This window comes from Gymnoscopelus microlampas, assembly GCF_963454915.1.
Source record: "Gymnoscopelus microlampas genome assembly, chromosome: 22".
NCBI classification, from domain to species: domain Eukaryota; kingdom Metazoa; phylum Chordata; class Actinopteri; order Myctophiformes; family Myctophidae; genus Gymnoscopelus; species Gymnoscopelus microlampas.
In genome coordinates, this window is record NC_139959.1 from 18,309,389 (window position 1) to 18,337,143 (window position 27,755).

Here is a 27,755-nt window from a genome sequence, read left to right on the forward strand (position 1 = left end):
CAATTATTTTTAATTTCTTGTCCACCTTTGGAGTTACATCATGGCACTGTAACTACACAACCCAAACCTCTACCAAAGTGGTCTTGCCCTTTAAGAACAGATGCAAATGTGTGAATTTAAATCTGTGAATTACAGTCAGCTTGTTCACACTTGCTCGTGCACGCAGACACAGATGCACTCATTTTCTTTATATCAGTAGCCAACCTGTAAATGACATTTCTGTGGAGTTATTTAGTTGCATTGGAATTGCTGAGATTTTATTTTAAAGACATATTTTGTGTGTGTGTGCGTGTGTGTTCATGTCTAAACAGATGGGACTCCCTACACGTGGTGGGTGGGTCGGGGCAGTGAGAAACACTTCTACTGGGGGAGTTCAGGACCTGGCATCCAGAAATGTGCCTGTGGCATCAACAGGAACTGTACCGACCCCAAATATGACTGCAACTGTGATGCAGACCACAAGCAATGGTGAGTCACACCACCCCGACCAGTCACTGTGACTCCATCATTACCAGTCACACCATCATTACCAGTCGAACTGAACTGGTCATGATCGGCTATTTTTCACAATGTTTGCCTCTTTCGTACGTAATATTGACAATTTGGCCAATGCGGTATTAAAATTAAATTGAAACTTTAGAAATGTGCATATACCCTTTATTCACATTTACTGTTTATTGGTTTGTTTACCATTGAGTGATAAAACAGTGTTACCATTTTTTATCCCACTATTTTGTAACCCCATTTTTTCACCCAGTGCCAATTGACTAAGTAATCCTGGACACTACACTCCCTCTGCCAGAGCCGAGATAATGCCTCCTTCAATGCATGAGAGCTAACAAGCCTTCTTATCACCCGACAGGGGGGAGTTTCCCCGGCTGGACGTAGCGCGTGGAAGGAACACCCAGTTCCTTTACCCTCGATCAGGCGCCCCGGCTGGCCAGGGGGAGGCAGTATAGTGACCAGGATTACTACATGTTTTTGTGAGGGTATCTACCCTAGGGAATGAAGCCTATTTTGCAGCGATTTCAAATCCACCATTGTTCTATATCCGGTTGATATTAATGCTATTGGCTGAAACCGCAGCGAGGGCAGGTCTTCACTCGGTATAACTAGTAGAAACCCTAGAAACATACTTTACTTTATCATTAATTTTAAAATAAATGGGACCATATAATTTACCAACACGCATCCGCTTGAATAGAGCCTAGTTGCTTCTGCAACCAGCAGGGGTGAAACAGCGAGACTACAGGCCATTCATATGAACTGTCACACTTCCTATACAGCCTCAATTTACAAGCCGGATGCTAGCCCCTTGATTTTGACGATAGGCAAATTGCCATGTGTCCAGTGTGGCAGGCAGCACGGACCAGATGTAGTCACTTACTCACAATCGGTGTAAGAGCGACCGGTCTCCAATCATTCATCACATTTGTTCCATCACTCTGCATTCTTTAAAACATCAAATATTTCTATCATTGTATTCATTCATTCTATCGCTCTCCATTTTCTCAGCAGACAAACTTTCTCAAGAGTGAATAGCATTATCCAGTACTTCTGTGTTACTGTTGGTGAACAAGTAAACCTCTCTTTTTTCCTCTTCTTTCACTCTTTCACTCTTCATGGTTCAGGAGAGAAGACTTTGGACTGCTGGTGTACAAGGACCACCTGCCAGTCAGCCAGGTTGCCGTGGGCGACACCAATCGGCCAGGCTCTGAGGCTAAGTTAACTGTGGGCCCGCTCCTTTGCCAGGGAGACAGTAAGTGTTCCGCTATGCTCTTGTCAACAATGTTCAGGGAAGGAAATGACAATGTGAAGTAATGTGTAAGCACGCACACACACACACACACACACACACACACACACACACACACACACACACACACACTTTTTCCGTTAACTTATCTTTCCTCTTCCGCTTCCAACTGCCCGGCCCCAGGCATTGCTGCGAAGGCAGCTATATTGGATTTTTTTTTCTCTCTCTTCGTCTTTGACTCGTCCAATCAGGAAATCTGCCTTCCCATGTATGAAAATGAACAAACCTTGGCACACAGGTCCAGTCTTATGCCAAACTTGCTCATCTCACAACGTGGGCCAGTATATAGCCCTAATTATGTCCGTCTATGCAACCGTCTAAATGTTGCACTAAAATGTAAGCCCAAGTGAGCAGAGATGTTCATTTGCTTTGAGTTGGTAGGAATTAAGTCCATAACTCATAAACGATATAAAAAATACTTAAACCTATGTGTTCCCACATCCTTTGCTCATTTCATGCCAAAGTGGGTACATGGCATCTGCAGACTGTCCTCCGCAAATGTTCCAGCCTTGGGGGGTCGTTGGGGAGGGCAAACAGTCATAGGTCAGGTGTACAGGGAGTAGAGAAAAGGGCTTTAATGGTTTAATGCCCCTTGGGACCCACTAGTTTAATGAACATTTTGATCCAGACAGTTCTGCTTATCGCGCTTTCCATATTTCTCATTAGTCTTCCACCTCTCGCCCCTTTTCCATATTTCTGTCTGTGGGGTTTTCCTCCTTTTTGCATTTCCGCTTCCAACTGCATGGCCCCGACCATTGCTGTGCAGGCAGCTCTAAATGCTTTCTTGCTTTCTTTCTTTCTTTCTTTATTTCTTTCTTGAGGACGTCAAACAATGTCTTGACTGATGCAGTTTTCTGCTGGTGGTCTAATTAAGGGTCTGTAATTAAAAAGCTGTGTGAAGCAGGAACAATCAAACTCTCCATGCATAGCTGAGTACACTCTGGTCTATTATTGTGCTGGGGGCTGTGCTTCAGTTTTCACCGAAAATTGCATGCAGCATACTCATAGGCGCAGACATAATCGTCACTGTTGGGTGGAAACCTTGCATGCACAAAACTGTTACTTTTAAGGAAATGGAAGAACAAATAACCTGTGTTGCAGTGGGTCCAATGTAGTTATTATTTAGTCACAAGATTAAGCTCTTGCTAATGCTTATCATTTGGTTAAGTATTCATAAAACCCATGGACAGACTTAACCACGTTCAACCTGGCATCCCTATTTTGGGCTTGTCATTATAGATGTCGCATCGCATTGCAACACGTTGTGAGCTTGAAGATGAGCTTGATGATGAGCAAGATGATGAAGTACAAAATAAGGCATTCATTCATTTATTTAAAAATAAATAAGGAGATACAAGACGATATAATAAAACTCAAACATAGAGCTATCGTATAAATCGTTGCCGTCCGGCAGAAACCAGCTAACTCAATTTTTCCGCTTTTGCATTTTTTTCCATAAATCAGTGCTGTTGAACGCCCTTTATGTCTGTGTGTTGATTAAAAACATATTGAACCAATGAAAAGTATTAAAAAGCGCTTCTGACAAAACACCATTGGATCCTCAAACTTTCTGCTAAACCAGCTAACTCCACCAAAGGGGTGGAGTTTAGCTGTTCTTATCAATGATGAACACTCTTGATAAGAACTCCTCCTAACTAAATGAACATTTTGGAGTCCGCTGGTTTCTGCTGGACAGCAGTGATATTATACTGTAACTCTATTGAAGCCACAGAGAATCCTGAAATCATTCCTGGCTGCAGAGACAGAAGAGAAAAACTGCTGACCCTAATCTCAGATCAGATCTTTGTGTTGTTCATTGTGGGATAATTGGACAAAATGTCCCTGTGTGACATGTTAATTGGTACTGTACGGCAGAAAAGATAAATTGAAATTGACTATTATTAGTATTATTTTTTTTTGCATGGCTTCATAGTTCATCACTTGTCTTTTCGATAATTGTGACATCTCTAATATGCAGGGAAAAACTGTATTAGACACAAGTTAATTAAAGAGGAAGGTGATACAAGTCTGTATCTGTCTCACATGAGATATCTGGAGTAATTAAATGAAGATTCCACTGCTGCTTTCATCATGGATACACTGCATGCACACACACACACACACACACACACACACACACACACACACACACACGCACACACGCACGCACACTTGCACACACGTACACACATGCACACACGCACACTTGCACTCGCACGTTCGAACTTCACTAAATCACTCCCACGCCAAACTTGTATTTATTTTGTGTTAAATCCTCCGTTTCTCTTTCACTATAGCTGCCTTTAGCCCACTGTGTTGTTGTTTGGAAGTTTGGCAGTTGTCTTAGTTATATCTAGAGGAAAATGCAGGATTGACTGAACAAACACACTGCAGATGTCTTAATTACACTCAGAGAAGGAAAAAATAAAAACTTGATAGCCTGAAAATATATGCACTGCACCCACACAGAGAAGAAGAAAACACAGGCCCTCAAAAGGAAAAAAAAAGCTTTGGCCTTGTAGAAACATTAATTGGCTGGTAGAATGGCAGATCTACTGTACAAGCTCACAACTTCAGGGCATAATATCAGGAGAGAGAATCAGCTTCAATTGTATAGTGTGCCAGTTCCAATTTTGTCTGCTAGTTTCGCTATTTGTCAAAATATAAAGGACTTAAGTGGTTAAGGCAGAGAGAACAAAAGTATTTCATATAGTAGCCTATTATAATGACTAAGTTGCACTGAAATGAACTGATATACTGTAGCCTGATGCACTTTTGACCACAACCTGTTCTCTTCCCCTTTAACAGGCACACCCACATGTACATTGACCTGTCACACATTTTATGTATACCTGACTTTAGATACTGCCTGCCTGTCTGTCTGTCTGTCTGTCTGTCTGTCTGTCTGCATTTTGAACGGAAGTCTTCTCTATTTGGTTCCATGACAGCCCTCAGACATGTGTCTGCCTGTGCCTTGTATTCTATAATTAAAAGGAACCAGGACCAGACTTGTGAGTACTGGCATTTCTTAGTTTTCCTTTTCACAGAGAGTCTTGTTGAGCCTTGCATCCGGAAAACTACTTCTGTCTTGAACCAAGTTTGTTTTATTTCCATTTAGCCCCCATAAAACAGCACGGCAGACAGACAGTCTGCACAGAAATACATTAGATCTTAAGACAATAAATAAACAGAAATGACCATGGTATTTGTGGTAATAACAGGAAATTAATAATCACTCGCCATGGCAATTGATCAATCAGAGTAAATGTTTTTTTTAATCATCTGGTCCAGAGTCCAGACAGATGCAGCAGAGCTGCAGGATGTGTTTGCAGGTCTTTCTGATGTTCCTCTGTGTTGCTGTGTTTTGTGCAGGTTTCTCTGATGTTCCTCTGTGTTTTGTACAGGTCTCTCTGATGTTCCTCTGTGTTCCTGTGTTTTGTACAGGTCTCACTGATGTTCCTCTGTGTTTTGTACAGGTCTCTCTGATGTTCCTCTGTGTTCCTGTGTTTTGTACAGGTCTCACTGATGTTCCTCTGTGTTTTGTACAGGTCTCTCTGATGTCCCTCTGTGTTGTTGTGTTTTGTACAGGTCTCCCTGATGTTCCTCTGTGTTGTTGTGTTTTGTGCAGGTCTCTCTGATGTTCCTCTGTGTTGCTGTGTTTTGTACAGGTCTCTCTGATGTTCCTCTGTGTTGCTGTGTTTTGTACAGGTCTCTCTAATGTTCCTCTGTGTTGCTGTGTTTTGTACAGGTCTCTCTGATGTTCCTCTGTGTTGCTGTGTTTTGTGCAGGTCTCTGATGTTCCTCTGTGTTTTGTACAGGTCTCTCTGATGTTCCTCTGTGTTGCTGTGTTTTGTACAGGTCTCTCTGATGTTCCTCTGTGTTGCTGTGTTTTGTACAGGTCTCTCTGATGTTCCTCTGTGTTGCTGTGTTTTGTGCAGGTAACTACTGGAACGCTGCGTCTTTCACCACACCGTCCTCCTACCTGCACTTTGACACCTTCCAGGGAGAAACCAGCGCGGACATCTCTTTCTATTTCAAGACCAGCGCCCCCTATGGGGTCTTTCTGGAAAACCTGGGCAACACAGACTTCATACGGCTGGAGTTGAAATGTAAGACGTGTTTCTCTCTCTCTCTCTCTCTAAATGTTTTTTTCACTTCACTCAAAAGTAATGTCTATCTATTCTCTCTCTCTCTCTCTCTCTCTCTCTCTCTCTCTCTCTCTCTCTCTCTCTCTCTCTCTCTCTCTCTCTCTCTCTCTCTCTCTCTCTCTCTCTCTCTCTCTCTCTCTCTCTCTCTCTCTCTCTCTACTTGTCTTCCACTCTTTATCTCTCTCCATCTCTATCCATGCTGTTGTAAATTGATTCCAGCAAGTCTCACAGCCACAGTACAATTGGCAACGGACCCGCATCCTGCCAATACTCTCTCTTTCTCTCTCGCTATCTCGCTCTCTCCCTCGCGTGCACGCGTACACGCACGCGCACACGCACTAGCATAGCCTTTTGTATAAAACAGTCATACCTGCCTCCTGCCTTCTTTTTCCATTTAAGTTTGCCCCCTTCATTCACTCATGGACCTTTGACAGGTTTATGAGTCACATTTGATTTCCTGAGCGATCACGCTGCAGGGCCTCTAATTATATCCAAAACGATTTGTGCAGAGCGTTAAAAGTCATGGGGTTGAATTTGATGCAAGTGGCGAGGCATTGTGAACTCTAGGCCTGTTGGTCGGGAATAGCTGTCAATGTTAGGACGGGTGCTTCATTTCATTGTGATGTAAAGGACGTGACATAAGGCCTCGCCAGACATTTCCCCTGCAGAGAAATGTGTCTTGTGTCAGGAGAATGAAAAGGCAGCAGCCCTGCAAGAAGTTCTGCACCAAAGTGCATTCAGGAGTGATGGCTTTATGTGAGCTGGTCTGAGCCTTAAGGCCCTGACCCTCCAAGCCGACGTCAGGTAGTCAGGCCGTCGTTTAGCGTGAATGCCCGAAATTCAGTTGTTAATATGCAGGGTGTATTGCACCATGGGTGTCATTCAGACATCTGCGTGGGTCGGTCACCTGATCACATGTCATTTGTAGCGTTTGCATCCAAAATAGAATTTTGACATACAATTTACACATATTTTCTCCACCACTTGTGCAGTACTGTACATACCGTAGATTAATTGCCCTCTGTGTATACATCCATGCCATGCACTGTATTTCCAAGCTTGATTCAACTAAATTGCGCGTGTAGAACGGCTATTTTCGGTGCGTGACACCGCGTGCAGCTCTCTCTCTCTCTGCACTTGCATGCATAAACGTGAGTGTTATTTCCCATCCGGCTAGTTAGTCACATATTCTCTTGTCTGACTGCGACCATAAATAGTCCCTATGTCATTTATTTTCTGAAATTATGCCCCCATACCTGATTCAGTTCTTGTTGAATAAACGTGATAGCTTATTAGTTGTCCATCAAATCCAATGATCACTGCAGTAAAAGTTTCACACGCACGTCTCGCACGCACGCACGGACGCACACACGTCTCGCATACGCACATTAAGATCAAAGCACACAGGTCACAGTGCTGTAGAAATCTACCTGACTCAACAGTCTGACACATCAAGTTTAGGCCAGAGGGAAAATTACCTAGGATCAAGTAGCTAGTCTGTCATGGTTACACAGCAGGGGAGAGGAGATAGGGCGTGCTTATGTGTGTGTGCGTGTGTGCGTGCACGTACGTGCGTTTCGTGCATGCTCCTCAGATTTTCTATTTTGATTTACTCTCTTCACACTCCCTATAATTTTGTGCCTTGCAATTTTGCCTCCCAGTCACTGTTACACACAAGACAACATGAATGCCTACACACGCACGCACGCACGCACGCACGCACGCACGCGCGCGCGCGTCGGGGTCGAACACAGCATTGAACTCCATCACAAAGTCCTGGTAGACCTGCACATAGGCTGCAGATCCCTCTCGACTAATCCACTCAATCCATCCAGGTTGGTTTGCATGCTATATGCGGGCGGGGGAAGTAGCATGCTGGGCTGGAGATCAAATACGTGCTCACACTGCATGAGAAACTCCCGGCAGAGGGAGAATGTACCGTCACAGGGGTCCGGGGCAACAAGGTGGGGTTTTCCCGGATGGGCGGCACGACCTGCTCAGGGACCGCGTCCGGCGCTAGGGCAGGCTGGGCAGGCGAAGAGTCAGGAGAAGCCGGGAGTGGGTTGAGCTTAGCGCAGAGCGTGGCGACCTGGCTGGAGAGGTTGCTAACGAGGGTAGTGAGGCTCGTCAGCTGGTCGGCTTGGGACTGCTGGTGAGTCGAAACCCCTCAGAGCTCTTGTTGCATACTTGTGTTGTCATCAGATGCCTCCGATAGCAGGCGAGAATGCTGGGCCAAATCCTGGCCCTGGAGTTGAAGCGGAGCGGGGGGGGGTGGGGGTGTTCCTTCCTCCGTTAAACAGGCTAGAAGCTCTACAAACACTGGAGTCTAAATTGGCTGGCTAATCTTTACCATACATAAGGCTAAACACAGATGGTAAATGTGCTTGGATGAGAGAATTGCATATCTGACATGCATATGTTTATTTAACAAATACTAGCAATTCATATTTACAATTCATGTCATACCAGCATTCCACTGTTACAGGTACTACGTATGTACTCAAATGATATCTATTGTGAAACAGTCTGCCTTGAGTCCATATTTAACATAATGCAATGGTGTCTTATCAGTGATGTATGAAGTGGTGCATACTGTATGAAACAACTGGCCAGATATACTGTACATTAGTAGGTTCATTTAGAAGTTGATAATGCATTGAGGTGGATTGTTTTATGTACAATAGGTCATATTTTTGAGTGGTGCCAACCACTCCTATACATGACTTTGTCCGTGTGGGTGTCTGTCCGTCCGTATGTTATGTCCGTCCGTCCGTATGTTATGTCCGTATGTTTGAGCACGGCAAACGCAGTGTGCAGCCACCAGGAGGCAGAGTTTAGTAAAGGCACCACTCTCTTCACACTGGGTGTGATTTTTCATTGTAACCTGAGTATATACCAGAGTGACACATGCAGCTGTTAAAAAAAACAAAAGTCAGCATTTTGTGACCAAATTCATGCAGTAATTCAACGCTATGTGTTTCAAGTTTCGTCCCTTAACTGACTTTAGTCAGTAAGGCCCTCTGGAAATAAATGTTGTCCACCCCTGACTTAAACCCTTAGTTGACCAGTGTCTCCCAAGGCTATATATTAGGGAAGGACCCTCCTGTTTTCGCTCTAAATATCTTCAGCGAAAATAGCCAGTCTAGAAAATAATAACATGTTGTGATGCTTTGTGAGTTGTAGATTGACTATTTTCACAGAATGTTTGTCCCAGAATAGGGATGCTTAAACTTATTTTAATGAATAAATTGTTATTTACAGTATAATGTTACTTTACACTTGTGGGTGACAGCTCCAATATTCCACCAGAGGTACTGCAACTGATTTTATTCCTATAGATTTAAAACCCTGATGGAGAATTGATTGATTGATGTACTTTATTTAGTAAGACATGAGAACAGTACATGACAGTACATAACAGTACATGGAAGTACAAATTCGCAATACAAGGTCTACTAAACTGGATAGCTCAGTTAAGCACGTAGCTTGTTTAAGATGAGATCCCCACGCACACAAATCATGATGACATATAAGAGACTGACAGATATACACACTACTATACAGAATGTCATACAATCAGTTTACAGGTTACTGGTATGAAGGGTGAAAAATATGTACAAAAAAAGAAAGAGAGAGGGGGGGGGGGGGGTAGGTTAGGTTAGGACATGGGGTAGATTAGGACTTGGACAGGGGCCATTTTTGGATTGCAGCCTCCTGAAGGTGTATCTTTAGGGCATTTTTGAAAGTGAGTAGGGTTTTACACTCCTTTACTCCTTTTGGTAGGGCATTCCACATTTTAGATGAATAGCATGAGAAAGAGTTCATTCCCTTTGTTGTGCCAAATCTGGGTTGAACATGATTTGTGGAGCTGCCTCTGGTGTTATGATCATGGACTTGATTAACATTTTGGAAGTATTTTGACAAATACAGGGGGATCCCAATGTTGTGGTGTATCTTGAAGACCAGGCCCATAGCAAGTTGCTGTACTCTGTCCTCAACCCTAAGCCATCCAATCCTAGCAAAATGGGCATGGGTTAGATGGGTTTTGTAATTGAGGCCAAGAAGTAGCCTTACAAGTTTGTTTTGGGATGTTTGGAGCCTTGTTTTTAGGGCCTTGGAGGTGTTGTGATACCATGAAGTTATTTGCAGCAACTCAAAGGAGCATGTTGCCCACACACCTGAAACTGAGTGCTTATATATAACGGAAATGTAATAAAAAGTGTTAGAAGGAACACTTCATCCATTTGCAACCGTATACTTACAGTACACTAATGCTCATTATAAGATGGCATCATTTCTGCCTACTCACTGTCTCAGAGGTGGGCTTTTTTATTGATGCAAGAGCAATGGATTCTATCTCAGCATGCTATCTTTCCATGAAGACAAAGGCTGTAGCTTTCATCAGCCACTTAAAACCCTCTAGACTTAGTAAACTGGACCTGACTCGGCTCTGTACTTGGAAAACTTTTTTTCCTTCGCCAAAAATGAAAATTTCAAGTCATGATTCTTACCTTACCTTTTTATTTGTATTATATTATCATTAACTTACACTAAGCAGAATGTTTACCACCACCTGTACTTACTCATTCTCTCTACCTCCAGGGGTGGATTACTGCACAGTAGTATTGATTTTGCAAGCCAATTTTCACTTTTCCCAAATATAAGCTGTTTCTCAGCGTTTTTGTGAACGGTCCTTGAAGACTATGGGATGGATCTGTAGTCATGGTTGCAGTCCCATAGCCCAGATGGACGGTGGGTGGAAATGAGGGGGTATGGACTGTATAGGCTAATGATAAGAATTGCAGCGCCAAAGTACTGCATATTTATCTATGGAGCAGAGCAGAATAAGGTCTTGTGTTTGTATTAGAAAAGTTGTCATGTTTGGAAATATAATTATTGTCTTGTTTTCTGTGGCTAGTGGATTTAATCACTGAGGTAAAAACATGGGGGAGAAGACAGCCTGGGGAAAGAACATTAAATGAATTAATCATGATCATAACTGGGGACATTTTGTTTACAAAACAGCAAGGTTCCATTACATTTCATTGATTTAATAAGAGGAGGGGAAATGAATGGTGCTCACTCTGAAATGCTGTTTTAGGAAAGAAAAACATTACCAGGTGATTACAGGCCCATACACACCAGGAGCAGGATAAACAAACAATGTCGGAAATGCATCTGCAGATAGATTTAGTGATGCCTCATTCATGCAGGTTGATGCTTTATTTAATTATTGAATTAGTCACACAACATTAGTGGTCCTGTGTGTTTAATTACAGTAGGTGATGACTAATGATTTGGTGCCTTTTGAAAAGATGATGTCACTCACTTATGTCACTCTTTAGTAAATGTTGCTTTCACTTCACTCAAATAAAGTCTGTCTATCTATCTGCTCTCTCTCTCTCTCTTTCTCCCTCTCTCTCTCTCTCTCTCTCTCTCTCTCTCTCTCTAGCTCCAACAGTCGTGTCCTTCTCGTTCGACGTTGGAAACGGGCCCGTTGAGCTGTCAGTGCATTCGGCCACGCCCCTGAACGACGACCAATGGCATCGCGTGATGGCCGAGCGGAACGTGAAAGAGGCGGTCCTGCAGTTAGATCTGACCTATCGGGTGACTCGCCCCGCCCCCCCACAGGGACACACGCGACTAGAGCTGTTCAGTCAGCTCTATGTGGGTAAGACACACACACACACACACACACACACACACACACACACACACACACACACACACACACACACACACACACACACACACACACACACACACTCACACGCACACAATATTCTACTATACTTGTGGTTGTGAGGTTGTTTGGCCCTCACCAGTATAGTAATAGAAGTACACACACACACACACACACACACACACACACACACACACACACACACACACACACACACACACACACACACACACACACACACAGACACACTCATGCGTGCCTCACATACACGAGAGAGAGAGAGAGAGAGAGAGAGAGAGAGAGAGAGAGAGAGAGAGAGAGAGAGAGAGAGAGAGAGAGAGAGAGAGAGAGAGAGAGAGAGAGAGAGAGAGAGAGAGAGAGAGAGAGAGAGAGAGAGAGAGAGAGAGAGAGAGAGAGAGAGAGAGAGAGAGAGAGAGAGAGAGAGAGAGAGAGAGAGATTGCTGGAGGCTACATGTGATTACTCTGTAATGATCATGTGTTAATGAGGTAATATTTCTGCTCTTTGGATTCACACGCGCGCGCGCACACACACACACACACACACACACACACACACACACACACACACACACACACACACACACACCGACACACACACCGACACACACACCCACACACACACACACACACACACACACACACACACACACACACACACACACACACACACACACACACACACACACACGCACAGTCACACACACATCATCTAATCATAAATGTGCTCAGGTGGCACAGGGGTGATGTATCTGCCCACCACCTTGGAGTGTAGGGGTTTAAACCCTATATACAGCCCCTCCGGCTTGGGTCGATAGGAGCACATTTTGGCCATGTTTAGGGGGAGGGAAGCCGGGCGGGGATGGCGATCTTTGATAGTAACTCCTACTGGCTGTCTTCTAAATATGTTAAATCTTATGTTGCTATAATATCAGTGGTTCTCAAAACATTTTCATGTCAAGGACCCCCAAAATTATAAGCATTTGACCGCGGACCCCCATCTCGCTTTAAAAGATATATATTCAAAGATTTGCACAAACTTGAATGATTTTTCAAAAATAGCAGATCTACAAGCTCATGAGCTTGTAGATCTACTATTTTTGAATATCCAAAGTATTTTGAATAACCCTGACTCCTACTGGTTGGGGCACTGCTGTCAGCATGTGGGTGTTGAATGGGAGGAGTAAGACGTAGGCATGAAACATGGGGAAATGATTTTGCTACTGTCAATTAAAAACAATATAGCCTACACATATTAAAACATAACTAAATTATTTTAAATTGGGTGTTTTTTTCTGTAACATGAGTTTGTGACTTAAAGGTAGGGTAAGTGATATTTTCTGATTAAAACAAAAACGTTTTTGTTAAAAGGTTAAAGCACAATATTTAGATTGTAATCATTGCTATAGAGTGTTTGTTCAGTCACAGGGGTCTCCCTGTCTCTCCAGCTCTTTGATAAACAGAAAATACATTTTCAGGTAGGTGGCACATCAGCCAATCAGAAGAGAGTAGCCATTTATCAGCTTAATTTTTATAGTGTTCCAGTTACAATTTGTTCAGCTCATTTCGTTGTGTCATGACTTTCAATTTCAATATGCATTTTCTATTCAATAAAGAGCTGGAGAGACATGGAGACTCCTGTTACTAAACAAACACTCTATAGCAATGAGTACTATCAGAATATACAGTCTACTCGGGCTTTTGGGAGCACCCTGGACAGTTTAAGTTGCTTGATTCAGTATTTAGGTATTTTTTTGAATAATTATTTTGGGGCTTTTATGCCTTTATTTGGACAGGACAGTAGGCTGACAGGAAATGGGGAGAGAGATGGGGGGGAGACATACAGCAACAGGGCCGTGGGAAGTCGTTTGAGGTTACAGGTGCTGTATGCGCATGCATGCACGCGCATACAGCACCTGTAACCGCGAGATTTGCGTTTTTTGTTACTTTAATTTGGTTAATTCCGTTCCAGAACACATATTGCACTAAATCTCCCGCAAATAACGACCAACAACAACAGGCACATTATGCAAAAAAAATATATATATTTTTTTTTTCATAAAAAAAAATTCGGGGGTGCTGCAGCCCCCTCAGCACCCCTACTTCCCACGGCTATGTCCAGGTCGTCGGGAACTGGAGTCGAACCCGCGACACCACGTTGGATTACCAGCTTATGTGGTATGCGCCTGGACCGCTAGGCCAGCAGACGCCCCATGTTTAGGTATTTGATATTAATTTTTATCAAACACGCCCCCTTCCTATACAAACCAAATGTAACTTCAAACTCCATTTTAACCATGCTAGATTAATCGGAAACACCCGTCCTTGGTTCTGGTGACTGATATTGTCCTTCTAATACGTGAGGAGACCGTGTTTTTTCAATTGCTATGAAAAAATCACACCTGTGTGAAGGTAGCGGCGCCTTTGATACATTTTGTCATAGATATGTGCATGAACCTTGACGGACCTGACCAATCAGAACCTTGACGCACATCATCGCAATTAAAATCATCGCATTTGGAGAAGACGCAGAGAAGTTCTTTTTAAAAGTGAAGAAAAACAATTCTTATTGTATTTCGAATGCAATCAGAACGTTGACGGGGCGTTAAATTGTTAAATTGAGGACGTTGACGGACCTGACCAATCAGAACGTTGACGGACCTGACCAATCAGAACCTTGGCGAGCCTGACCAATCAGAACGTTGACGGACCTGACCAATCAGAACCTTGGCGAGCCTGACCAATCAGAACGTTGACAGAACGTTGACGCAAAAGCCAGGTATAGAGGGTTAACCCTAACGCTCTATACCTAAAGGTATAGAGCGTTAAATTGTTAAATTGAGGACGTTGACGGACCTGACCAATCAGAACGTTGACGGACCTGACCAATCAGAACCTTGGCGAGCCTGACCAATCAGAACGTTGACGGACCTGACCAATCAGAACCTTGGCGAGCCTGTCCAATCAGAACGTTGACGGACCTGACCAATCAGAACGTTGACGCAAAAGCCAGGTATAGAGGGCTAATATCCGCTCTATACCTAAAGGTATAGAGCGGCTAGCGCCGCTAAAAATCACACCCAGTGTGAAGTGGGCGGTGTGTGGTCATCACAACATGACTCACTTTAAAACAAGAAAGAATTACATAGATGGTTGTATAAGTTATTAACTTAAATTTAAAAAAGGATAAATGACTTTTTTTAAAGTCCATACTATTCATAGGGCTTCACATGTGTCATGTGTTTCGCTAGCCAATCACAGTCCTGAATTTGCAAAGTCAGCCAATCACATTACAGTTAGTGGTGATGACACTAGCTGTAATGTGATTGGCTGATATGAAAAAAGTATCGATTTGCATTAACAATGGAAGGGTTAGGGGGTAACACATTTTTTGGTCGGTGTCCAAAACTCACTTATAGGGGGCGGCTACACCGCCCCAAAAAGTAATCGAAAAAACTCAGCCCCCTCACATGTTAGGAGGGCAGGGTGAGTCACCAGAACCAAGGACGGGTGTTTTTAATGAATCTAACATGTTGAAAATGGAGTTTGAAGTTATAATGGGTTTGTATAGGAAGGGGGCATGTCTGGTAAAATGAATATCAAATATCCCTTATACATTAAGCAGCTTAAAAACTGTCTGGGGGGCTCACAAAGGCCTGACGATAAAATGACCCAAAAATCACTTACCCTACCTCTCTCTGGTGATGTCCTCGGAGGTGTCGGGGTTCAGACCCCTGACGAAGATCTTCTTACATGGCCTTCTTGGGGTCGATCATCTGTCGCCCGTCCAGTCTGTGTTCTCTCTGCTCCAACACCTTGTCCACCCCGTTGGCGTCTTTGAAGAGAACAAAGCCAAAGCCTCGCGAGCGACCGGTGCTAGCGTTAGTCTTGATGGTACACTCCAAGACTTCACCAAATTTGGTGAAGTAATCCTTCAAGTACTTTTTACTCACGTCCCAGCTGAGACCCCTGACAAACATTTTGCCTCCTTTGCTGGCGTTGATCCTGCCACCATCCCCGGTTTCATCGCCCCATTCATTGTCCTGAAGAGAGGTCAACTCGGCATCATCTCCACCCTTGTTGACGTGATCCACTGACATCTCCATAAACTGTTTCTCAGTGATGACTGGCCACGTAAATAAAAGACTATTATATGAAACAGACAGAGACCTGCACATCAAAATGGACTAGCCCCTGGTTATGTCTGTATTTGACAAACACTCACATCAGAATACCGTGACGTCAGGCATGGCCTTCCAGTATATGGTCTGTGCATCAGGCATGACCATATATGGACATATTTGTCCTGACACACAGACCTACAGACAAACGGACAACTTGAACTTTATATAGACAAGACGAGCTGGACCAGCGTTTTTGGGGTTATTGCACGTCACTTCTGCCACGTCAAATAGCGTGTTTTTGTTACACAGCACTGGCCGGGTTAAAGCAACTAACTAAAAAATACTCTCTCGCTCTCGCTCTCTTGCACTGAGCAAACTCTGGTCTGAAGTCACACACAACCTCCTTCTCTCTCCCCCTCCCCCAATTTGCTCTGATGTTGGTTATTTCATTGCTCAGGATGCAGTGGATCACTGGTTTCTCTCGCTCTCGCTCTCTCACACACACACACACACACACACACACACACACACACACACACACACACACACACACACACACACACACACACACTCGTATTACTCATTGCGGAGGTGATCGCCGTTCCTTATGACCCCGTGCTGTGTCTCCACACAAAGCCAATTTCCACATCATCACAAGTTCATAATAAAGTGCAGTGTGCACTGTCCTCCTCTCCAGTCTTTTGTTAAAAGAAGAGCGTGGACTGCCTGCCTACTCTACCTCATCTGTATGTGTGTGTAATGGCTCTTGTTTTGTGGGAGTTTCCTGTCAAAAGGAGATAGGAAGAGGCTCAAATGGAATCTGTCACGCATGTGTGAACTGCATATGAAACAGCTCTACACTAGAGATACAGGAGGCAGAGAGAGACAACACTCTTACACAGTATATCACCCTTATACATCATCTGTAATCCCTAATCCTTGTTGCCTGGGGAAGGGTTTTGGTGAAAGGAAGTGGCTTACATCTCACCCCTGCGTCAAGTGTACACACCGGCTGTACATCACATCACCCCGAAAATCGATTCTCCGGTTGCCGGTGGGGGGTTATAAAACGACTAAGTTTGAATGAAATTCATGAATTACCCAAGGGCTAAACTAAATTGTATTAAACCATTAAGATCTGAGGCCGACTCTACAAATGTCTTCTAATGTCAAGGACCCCCAAAATGATATGTTTTTGGCAGCGGACCCCCATCTCAAAATATTTAGTTCCAGGGACCTCCAGAAGCAAGTTGAGTTAGGTAATGGGTTAATACCTATACCTAATACCCTAGGTTACCTAAGTGTAACCTATATCCAATACCTAAATGCAACTAAATTGAATTGAACACAAACACACGCAGCATACCTACACTTAACATTCTAACCGTGCTTAACCGTAACTATGTTGAATTAATTAAAACCCCTAGCCTAAACTTTGCTGAATGTCAAACACCAGGACAAGTGACGGATGTTTTTTTGTGTCTGATGGAGATCTGCAGCAGAGGCTCTGAAATTAGGATTTCTCTCAATCAATACCCTCCTCATCAGTCATATGAATGATTTAGCCCATTCAATCCGGGAATGCATCTGTGTAATTTTTAAGATTTCTTTGGCTATTCAAAAATAGCAGATATACAAGCTCATTACGCGGCACCGCTACGAGCTTGTAGATCTGCTATTTTTTTAAACAACTTGAAAATGTGTGGAAATCTTTAAAGCGAACATTTGTAACTCAAATCTTTGCTTCTGGGGGGTCCCTGGAACAAAACATTTTGAGATGGGGGTCCGCGGCCAAATACACATCTAAAAATGTTTTCTACTGTATGTTGCTACTGTATATCAGTGGTGCTCCAACTTTTCCAAGTCAAGGACCCCCAAAATTATATGTATATGCATCTCAAAATATGTTGATCCAGGGATCCCCAGAAGCACAGATCGGAGTTAAAAATGTTTGCTTTAAAACATATTTTTCATGATTTTTCAAAGAAATAGCCAAATAATTCTTAAACTGACACAGATGCGTTCCCGGTCTTAATGGATTAAAGCAATGGTTCCCAAACTGGGGTCCGGGGACTGGGGGTCCTTGAGGGTATTCCAGGGAGGAACAATCACCGTAACCCTTTTATACTTCAAGCTTGCGATGTAACACGTTGTGCTTGTTGATCTGCTATTTTCCAAACAAATTTGAAAATTGTGAACACAAATCTTCTCTCATGGGGGTCTCTGGCACTAAATATTTTGAGATGGGGAGTCCGCGGCCAAATACATGAACATGTTTGAGAACCATGTGTTTAAAGTTGCCTATTCACTGCTCTGGGGTTAATTTGATCTAAAATAGATGTTTTATCATCCTGCATGCTGCCATTCCAGCCACTAGCTTTCCTTTATGTTCATTTCTTTATGAATGAAAACTGTTTTGTGATTTTAATTTTCTGTGTCTTTGCATGACGGCCCTCTCTTTCTTTCTTTCTTTCTTTCTTTCTTTCTCTGTCCATTGTTTCTTTCTTCATGGGCCTGATGTCACCTTCATCTTCTCCTCACTGCATGTGTGTGTTTGTGACACTCGTGTCACAGGGAAACCTGCTGCACTCACCTGCCAAGACAGTAGGTGACATTCAATGTTTGTAATCAGAATTAACTCATCTCCAATCAGTACAATAAATGTAGCCTACAGGATTTCATTCAATCATCTGAGGAGGAGAGTCTGTGTCTTAGAGCCCGTTACTTTCTTTATGAAGGTCTGTGCTTGCGTGCGTACGTGCGTGCGTGCCTGCCTGCTGTCCATTTAACCCATTGAGACCTGAAGCCGATTCTATTTTCATGTCAAGGACCCCCAAAATGTATTTGGCCGCGGACCCCCATCAAAATATTTTTGTTCCAGGGATCCCCAGAAGCAAAGATATATTCAAAGATTTGCACACATTTTCACGATTTTTCAAAAATAGCAGATCTACAAGCTCGTAGCGCGGCAAAGTGTAAAATAATGCTTTTTAGCTCAAATCTAAAAATGAGACAGTTCCAGGTCTCAACGGGTTAATCCAGCTGTGATTGAGGGTCTGAGTAAACAGGTGGTACAAATCTCCAACCAATCAGGAACAAATCCATCCATTAAGTGACAAAATAAAAGACAAGTGAAGTCAGTTGTGAGTCTGGAAGTCGGAGAAAGAAAACATACACTAACAGCTTGGCCTCCCTGTCCAATATGCAATAGTATTTTAGCTGATTAGGATTTCCCCCTATGAAATAGCAAGAACATATCCCAGACTTATCCTACTCAATCACTTGTTGTTAGACAACCAACTAGCCAGCTCTGTCCCTCTGGGTTATGGGAACGACATTAATCATGCAAAGAATCTTGCAGTATTCTGCAATATATTGTTTGTTTGCTTGCTTGTTTCTCCTATCTTCATAAAAAGAAACAATATACCCCAATAAAGAAATAAATAAATAGTTTTTTTATCTTCCATGGACCTTAATTAATTTAGAACTTCCTGTACTTTCAGCACCCTCTGCTGGCAAATCCAGAGTTGTGCCTCCTCTTTCTATGAACGTTGGTGTTGGGTCGATAGACTTGAATGACCATAAGACCTGTGACCACAGACCTGTGTGTGTGTGTGTGTGTGTGTGTGTGTGTGTGTGTGTGTGTGTGTGTGTGTGCGTGCGTGCGTGCGTGCGTGCGTGCGCTTTTTTTGGCTGTTCATTACAACACATTCATTAGGTGGTTTTAATTAGGGAATAAATCTGATAGGTTGAAGGTTGTTTGGAGAACAACATCACCGTGGAAACCATTAGCATGACTATGGTGCTTTCCTCAAGGCAATAGAACCCCACGACAGAATAACAAATCACACTCGTATCTCCATATTCTTTTCGTTTTTTAATGTTTTTTTGATAAATCAACGCCTATTTTATACTAGCAGATATAATAGCAGATGTAGAACCTCACTTAATTCTGAGCAGTATGTTTGCTATTTTTGAAACGTTTTGAAAGATAAGTAAACGTTTTGGACATACAAGGTTTCTGCCCGACAGCGACAAATTATGAACTATTATCCTTATTAGCCTAACCATGCTGTATGTCCGTCCTCTCTGTCCCTGTCTCTGTCTCTGTCTGTCTCTGTCTCTAGGTGCGGCGGGGGGTCAGAGGGGGTTCTTGGGTTGTATCCGCGCTCTGAGGATGAACGGCGTGACCCTGGACCTTGAGGCGAGGGCAAAGGTGACACCGGGGGTCAAGCCTGGCTGTCAGGGTCACTGTACCAGCTATGGGATGTACTGTCAGAACGGAGGGAAGTGTGTGGAGAAGTACAACGGCTACTCCTGTGACTGTACCTCCACAGCCTACGATGGACCCTTCTGCACCCGAGGTGACACCTGGCACACAAGCATGCAAATCTATAATAATTGCTGTCCAAATTTTCAGGATTCAAATACATTTTTTTGACAAATAGCATGCACAAAACAATGAAAACACAATGTGACATGTTTTGAGCTTGTAGATCTGCTAGGTTTGATACTTAATATGTGTGGCACTGTAGTATGATCAAGTTTAGGGTATTAGTTTACGAAAAAACATAAAAAGTAAAACATTCAAATAAGAGGTTTCTGCCCATCAGCAACGATGTTACAAATGGTTCATGTGCTCAGTGGAGAGAATACTGAATCTCCTCCAGGAGGTGTGTCCAGTGCAGTCTATGAAAGAGTGTAGCCGATGACATCATCCACGCCCAAATTTGGACAATAAGAGCTGCCTTTGGATGGCTGTATAGCCCATAAAAAAAGATCATTAAACCTCAGGAACTATTACTTGATTAGTCCGACCCTTCCCTATAGTTCCTGTGTGGTATAAATCTCATGACACATCCCAGATGCTGGATGAGCATTAGACACACATGGGTGAACACATAATCTCCCCTTTGCCTTTTGCTTGGCAGAGATAATAAACGTGTTTATTCGTGTTGCGAGTACTACAGTTCAACCTCAATCCTAAAAAGGACACTTTACTGCAAGAGAAATTGACAGAATCAGGACTAACTAGAAATATAACTAGGTCTCCGCCAGTACTGTTCCTGATTAATCCTGTCTTACCTATTTATATTACATATTGTCACGTGTCACTTGACCAATGTTAGCTTGGCTGAGACGGACACACACACGGAGGGTAAAACGCTCCTGGTGGAGACAAAAAATCACACCCCATTCATATTTAGAAACAGCAGTGGTCATCACAGTGATGGAAGCTCACTTCAAAAAATATAAATGATTTTTAGCGGTGCCAACCGCTCTAAGCTTGACTTTGTCCGTATGTCCGTCCGTATCAGCACGGGATGATGAGCACGGGATTTTACACAGCTATAACTCCAGATTGCAGCATGCCACCAAGTCCAAATATGGTATGTGGACTTAGACCACCAATAGGGACGAGCATGACTTGCTGAAGTTAGCAAAGAGGGGTCCAGGGACCCCCCGCGTATGTTATGTCCGTCCGCCCGTTTAGGGCACGGGATTTTAAACAGCTATAACTCCAGTTTGAAGCCTGCCACCAAGTCCAAATTTGGTATGTGGACTTACACCACCAATAGGGACGAGCATGAATTGCTGAAGTTATCAAAGCGGGGTCCAGGGACCCCCCGCGTATGCTATGTCAGTCCGCCCGTTTAGGGCACAGGATTTTAAACAGCTATAACTCCAGTTTGAAGCCTGCCACCAAGTCCAAATTTGGTATGTGGACTTACACCACCAATAGGGACGGGCATGAATTGCTGAAGTTATCAAAGCGGGGTCCAGGGACCCCCCGCGTATGCTATGTCAGTCCGCCCGTTTAGGGCACGGGATTTTAAACAGCTATAACTCCAGTTTGAAGCCTGCCACCAAGTCCAAATTTGGTATGTGGACTTACACCACCAATAGCGAGGCGCATGACTTGCTGACGTTATCAAAGAGGGGTCCAGGGACCCCCAGCGCCCGTATGAGCACGGGATGAGCACGGGATTTTAAACAGCTATAACTCCATTTTGCAGCATGCCACTAAGTCCACATTTGGTATGTGGACTTAGACCACCAATAGGGACCAGCATGAATTGCTGAAGCCCCGCCCCCTCTGTCTTCCCATTGGCTGGCCTTCAAACAGCCATAACTCAAGTTCGCAGCATGCTACGGAGTACAAAATTTGTACATGGACTAAAACCAGCAATAGGGACGAACTGTAATTACTTAAGCCCCGCCCCCTCTGTCTGCCCATTGGCTGGGCTTTAAACAGCCATCATTCCAGTTTGCAGCATGCTACCAAGTACAAATTTGGTAAGTCGACTCAGACCACCAATAGGGACGAACTGAAATGAGTTAAGCCCCGCCCCAAAGGCACCGCTTCCTTCACACAGGGTGTGATTTTTTGAAGTGCGTGGTGCTATTTATATATATATATATATATATATATATATATATATATATATATATATATATATATAATATATATATACACACACACACACACACACACACACACACACACACACACACACACACACACACACACACACACACACACATTCTAGAAAGGCCTAATGTTCCGCACCAGCTGTCAGGAATGATATATTCATTCCTTTGAATAGAGTAAGGATTTAAAACAAGACCCAGAGCTGCCTGGCACCAGTAAACATACCCTTGTTGTAAGTAACAAGAGGCACTTTTGATCACAAATATTCTAGTGTTACATTAGTATTTCATTATATCATATACTCATCGACAGTATGATGTATATGAGGTACAAAATGTGTGATTTATCATATCTTTCCTGAACATCCTGAATAGTGTTGACATCATCCGCATGCCTTGTGATTCAATTCTTGTAGATCTGGAGGTGTTTGCATTGTGGTCGTTTTGTACTATATCTTCTAAAAAACAGCTTGCCTGGATGCTTCCAGTGCGTTTCTGTTTTTAAAAGAGACTAAACCACCTTTTGGCTCAGACTTTACCAGTTGTACAGTTGCAGTGCAAATTAGGGTTGACATTATTCGCTTCCACAGTCATTTCAAACGGCGCTGTCGGGAACACGTAATTGTCAGGATTACAACTGGAAGATCTCAGTTCGAGTGTGGGTTTATTGGATGACAGCCCACTGTGATTCTCTCTGCTCCCCGAATGTCCTTTCATCCTTTTTCACCGAGCCTGCTTTTAACTTATTAAGACCGGGAATGCATCTGTGTGTCATTTTTTTTTTTTTTTGGCTATTCAAAAATAGCAGATCTACAAGCTCATAGTGTGGCACCGAGTGTCACGCTAAGAGCTTGTAGATCTGCTATTTTTTGAAAAATGTGTGCAATACGTATTTTTTTAAAGCGAACATTTAAACTCAAGTCTTTGTTTCCGGGGAATTCTACAAATGTCTTCTAAATCATAATAGTTTTCTGGAAAAAAAACGTATGTTTCTATAATATCAGTGGTTCTCAAACTTCTTCATGTCAAGGACCCCGAAAATGATATGTATTTGCCCCCCCCCCCCCTTTCAGAAGCAAAGATTTAAGTTACAAAGTTACAAATGTTCGCTTTACAAATATAAATTCAAAGATTTCCACAAATATTCACGATTTAAAAAAAGAATAGCAGATCTGCAAGCTCATGAGCTTGTATATCTGCTATTTTTGAATAGCCCAAAGACATCTTAAAATGCCACAGATGCGTTCCCGGGTCTTAATGGGTTAAATCGCTGGGGCTTTATGATAAAAGGTATTGACGAGGGCGTGATATTATGCTTACCCGCCAATTCTCCCTGACTGGAACACATTCTCTGAATACCAAGTACATGCTGATGGAGAGAGAGAGAGAGAGTTGGCTGCCGTCAAGAGGCTTGTGAGAAGTGAAGGGGAGCAGTTTATTTTGTGAAAGGTGGAGATGAGATGTCACACAGTTCAACTCCACGTCGCTCCTCTCCCCTCCCTCTCCGTGTTTCTACCTCTTCCCTCCCCGTTATTTATTTTAATCTTCCTCTCCTCACCCTCTCCTCCATAATTGCAGTTGATTTCCATTGTATTCATATTTAAACTCTGTTCAGTAGAAACACTACTATTGTTATACCATGATTTATTCATCCTTGGCATCACGCAGCGAGAATTCAAAAAGTCCCATGTGTAGTTTTCCCTTCTGCTCCAAAAATAAAGAATTACAAAGAAATACGGCACTGGCGCGCGCACACGCGCGCACACACACAAAGAAATACGCCACTGGCGCGCGCGCACACACACACACACACACACACACACACACACAGTGTAGTGTTTTTCCTCTTTAACATTTGCGAGAGAACCATTTGTTCTGTTTCCTGTTGTCAGAGTACTTGTCAGAGTCCAGTCTATGACGTTAGTCAGTTATGACACACATACTTGCCTAAGAATGGCAATTTGTGATCAGTACTCAAAAAAATTCTGTGGCTTTTCTACCGCAGACACGCAGCTGTGAGCTCTGGTGTTGGTAGTTTTCCTAATCCATTCATGGTCGATTGTTGTCAAATCATTTCATACTGTATGTGAGGTTGTGCCTAGGGCTGTCCTCTAAAAGTCGACGCTTCGGGCGAGGAGCCTGACATCGACTCGCATTCCTTGAGTGGAGTCGCCAATGCCATTGCCTTTTTTTTTGCGGTGCCAACCGCTCTACACTTGACTTTGTCCGTATGTCCGTCCGTATGAGCCTGACGGCAAACAAGAAACACATACAAACACACGCACACACACACACACACACACAAGGACCTGGCCATTGCCTATGCCATCTCTCCTCTCATTGGCCACACGTGCCACTGCTTATCAAAGAGGGCTCCAGGGACCCCCAGCGCATGTTATGTCCGTCCGCCCGTTTAGAGTACGGGATTCCAAACAGCTATAACTCCAGTTTACAGCATGCCAGCAAGACCTAATTTGATATGTGGACTTAGACCACCAATAGGGACGCGCATGAATTGCTGACGTTATCAAAGCGGGGTCCAGGGACCCCCCCCCCCGGAAGTTCCGGACCCCCAGCGTATGTTATGTCCGTCCGCCCGTTTAGAGTACGGGATTCCAAACAGCTATAACTCCAGTTTGCAGCATGCCACCAAGTTCAAATATCCTATGTGGACTTAGACCACCAATAGGGACGAGCATGAATTGATGCAGTTATCAAAGAGGACTCCAGGGACCCCCAGCGCCCGTATGAGCACGGGATGAGCACGGGATTTTAAACAGCTATAACTCCAGTTTGCAGCATGCCACCAAGTCCACATTTGGTATGTGGACTTAGACCACCAATAGGGACCAGCATGAATTGCTGAAGTTATCAAAGCGGGGCCCAGGGACCCCCAGCGTATGTTATGTCCGTGTAAGCACGGGATGATGTCCGTGTAAGCACGGGATGAGCACGGGATTGTAAACAGCTATAACTCCAGTTTGCAGCATGCCACCAAGTCCAATTTTGGTATGTGGACTTAGACCACCAATAGGGACGAGCATGAATTGCTGAAGTTATCAAAGAGGGGTCCAGGGACCCCCAAGCACGGGATGAGCACGGGATTTTAAACAGCTATAACTCCAGTTTGCAGCATGCCACCAAGTCCAAACTTGGTATGTGGACTTAGACCACCAATAGGGACGAGCATGAATTGCTGAAGCCCCGCGCCCTCTGTCTTCCCATTGGCTGGCCTTCAAACAGCCATAACTCAAGTTCACAGCATGCTAGGGAGTACAAATTTTGTACATGGACTAAAACCACCAATAGGGACACACTGTAATTACTTAAGGCCCGCCCCCTCTGTCTGCCCATTGGCTGGCCTTAAAACAGCCACCATTCCAGTTTGCAGCATGCTACCCTCCCCAAAGCCCCGCCCCAAAGGCACCGCTTCCTTCACACAGGGTGTGTTTTTTTAATTCAAATCGATTAGTCGAATATTCGAATACTTATAGGTCGAATAAGTCGAATGCTAAAAATCACTATTCGTGAATGCCCTAGTGTAAATGTATATTTGGCCATAATCTGGGCACATAGAGAGACAAAACCACAAACAACTAACTTAAATTAAAGAGTAATGCTGATCAAGAACAGTGTTGTTATTTGGCAAAAATGGTCTTCCATACCCACATGTACTTCAGTAAGGCACTTAACACCCGATTGCTCTTTCTGGAGTTGCAAATGGGATAAGGTTATGCTATGGTTGGTGTCCAGGGCAGTGCTAACAAATAAGGAACCATTTGCTTTGGGGCGAAACCTTTTCCTTTATAAATGAAGATTAAAAAGCTAGCATAACGTTCCAGCAGAGGCCCAACAGTCGAGTTTTAGTCAAGTTTCAAGCCATTGCCAGGCAAATTTTGTACACAGGGAGCACCACCGTTGGTAGAAAGCTCCTTGTCGCTATCTGTGGACCACACACGTGGGGAAAAATTGACCTTGCGGATTATACCAGTGTCAATCTACTTTATGTGGATTTTGCGGTCGACATGCACTGACATTTTGCTCCTTAATCCCATACAACGCACTGATTTTTGTAATTGTGTGTGTTTTTCTAGCACCTTAACTAACATTCATATGTATATCATGCACAGTATCTGCTGCTATGCTCACTCACCTTATATCTTATCTCAGGTACTATGTGTAAATATGTGCATCATTTGTTTGTTTTCTATGATTGATCAATAACAATATGATGGGAACTATGCACGAAAATACATTTCACCCACTTTTTTATTCTGTAAACCTATGATGTGACAACAAAGCTTATTTTCTCTGCCAGGCTGAAAGGCATGGCGAGAGTATGTTTTACCCCCTGTCCGTCTGTCCGTCCATGTGTCCGTCCGTCCGTCTGCGAGCGGCTAATCTCCGACACCGTTGGCCCGCTCGCTCCGAAACTGTGCACACACATTCCCTGGATGCCAATTCAGAACCTCTGCCCCAAATTGTTCACATAGCCCTGTTATAGCGCCACCAGGAGGCCGATTTGTGCAAAACCCATTTACTCCTACAGATGTTATCCAAACGTCATGCAAATGGCACACAGTATCTCTATAGTCCTGTGATCAACACGGATCTGTCCGATTTTCCATATTCCATCCCCATTGGCTAAGGTTGGCTTCCAAAGTTTGCAGGATTGGTCCATTTTGAACAAAATGCCTCAAATCATGAACGCAGCTTGCGATTTCTGTGAAATTTCACACGAACATTCCCACTAGGCCGAGGAATAAATAGCACCCTTTTCACAGCGCCACCAGCAGATGTAATTTAGCAAAACACATTTTTGGAACAAAAGCCTCAAATCATGAATGCAGTGTCCGATTGACGTGAAAGGCCTAAGAAGAAATGACACCCTTTTCACATTGGCCTATTATAGCGCCACCAGGAGGCCACAATAACGTATCTGACCTGGCAGAGACCTGTGCTCCGAGGAGCACTTTTTCTAGTTCTGATTCTGATTCTGGACTCACGTGCCTCAGCTTGGGTATCCATTCTCCTCATGAATGAAATGGACAGGGCAGCTGTTGGATCTGGAACTCAATGTTCCTGTTCTCCTTCCTGGTTGTGGGGCTAAACATGGGAGACTCCAGGTATCATGTACATCCTAATGATGTCCTTACTGAGTGAGACGTTTGTGAAATAAAGCATGTGCAGTATTATACTGTGCACAACCAGCTGGTGCATGATTATATGCTCAATGCATCCATTTTTGATGTCAAAGCATTTTTGGTTTAGTTTTTTGTAATTTTTGCCCTTGAGGAATCCCCACCCCAACATTGGTAAGTAACCCCTAATCAGCAACACAATTCCAATCGTGCCATTGGTCAAAGAAAAAGAGCTTCCTATAAAGAAAACATCACATGGATGCACCTGGGACGCATCATCAGTGTTGTAACCTGGGGTCATAGGGTGTTTTGGGTCTCGCAACAACATACACCCTCGCCCAGGTGACCCAACCGGGGTTGATCAAGCCTTGACTTACGTCCCAGTAGCTACCT

At 43.6% G+C, this 27,755-nt stretch overlaps 1 protein-coding gene across 1 annotated transcript in view; it reads left to right on the forward strand.

Moving 5' to 3' along the window:
* LOC311038540 (contactin-associated protein-like 2) overlaps positions 1 to 27,755 on the forward strand; it is a gene marked incomplete at its 5' end in the record, with an annotated part of 239,631 nt that overhangs the window by 179,220 nt on the left and 32,656 nt on the right. Inside the window, 6 exons of the mRNA XM_084048113.1 lie at positions 312 to 468; positions 1,632 to 1,759; positions 5,755 to 5,925; positions 11,417 to 11,635; positions 18,364 to 18,393; positions 19,917 to 20,153. Of these exons, the coding sequence (XP_083904239.1) occupies positions 312 to 468; positions 1,632 to 1,759; positions 5,755 to 5,925; positions 11,417 to 11,635; positions 18,364 to 18,393; positions 19,917 to 20,153 (942 nt within the window). The remainder of the gene's footprint in view (positions 1 to 311; positions 469 to 1,631; positions 1,760 to 5,754; positions 5,926 to 11,416; positions 11,636 to 18,363; positions 18,394 to 19,916; positions 20,154 to 27,755) is intronic.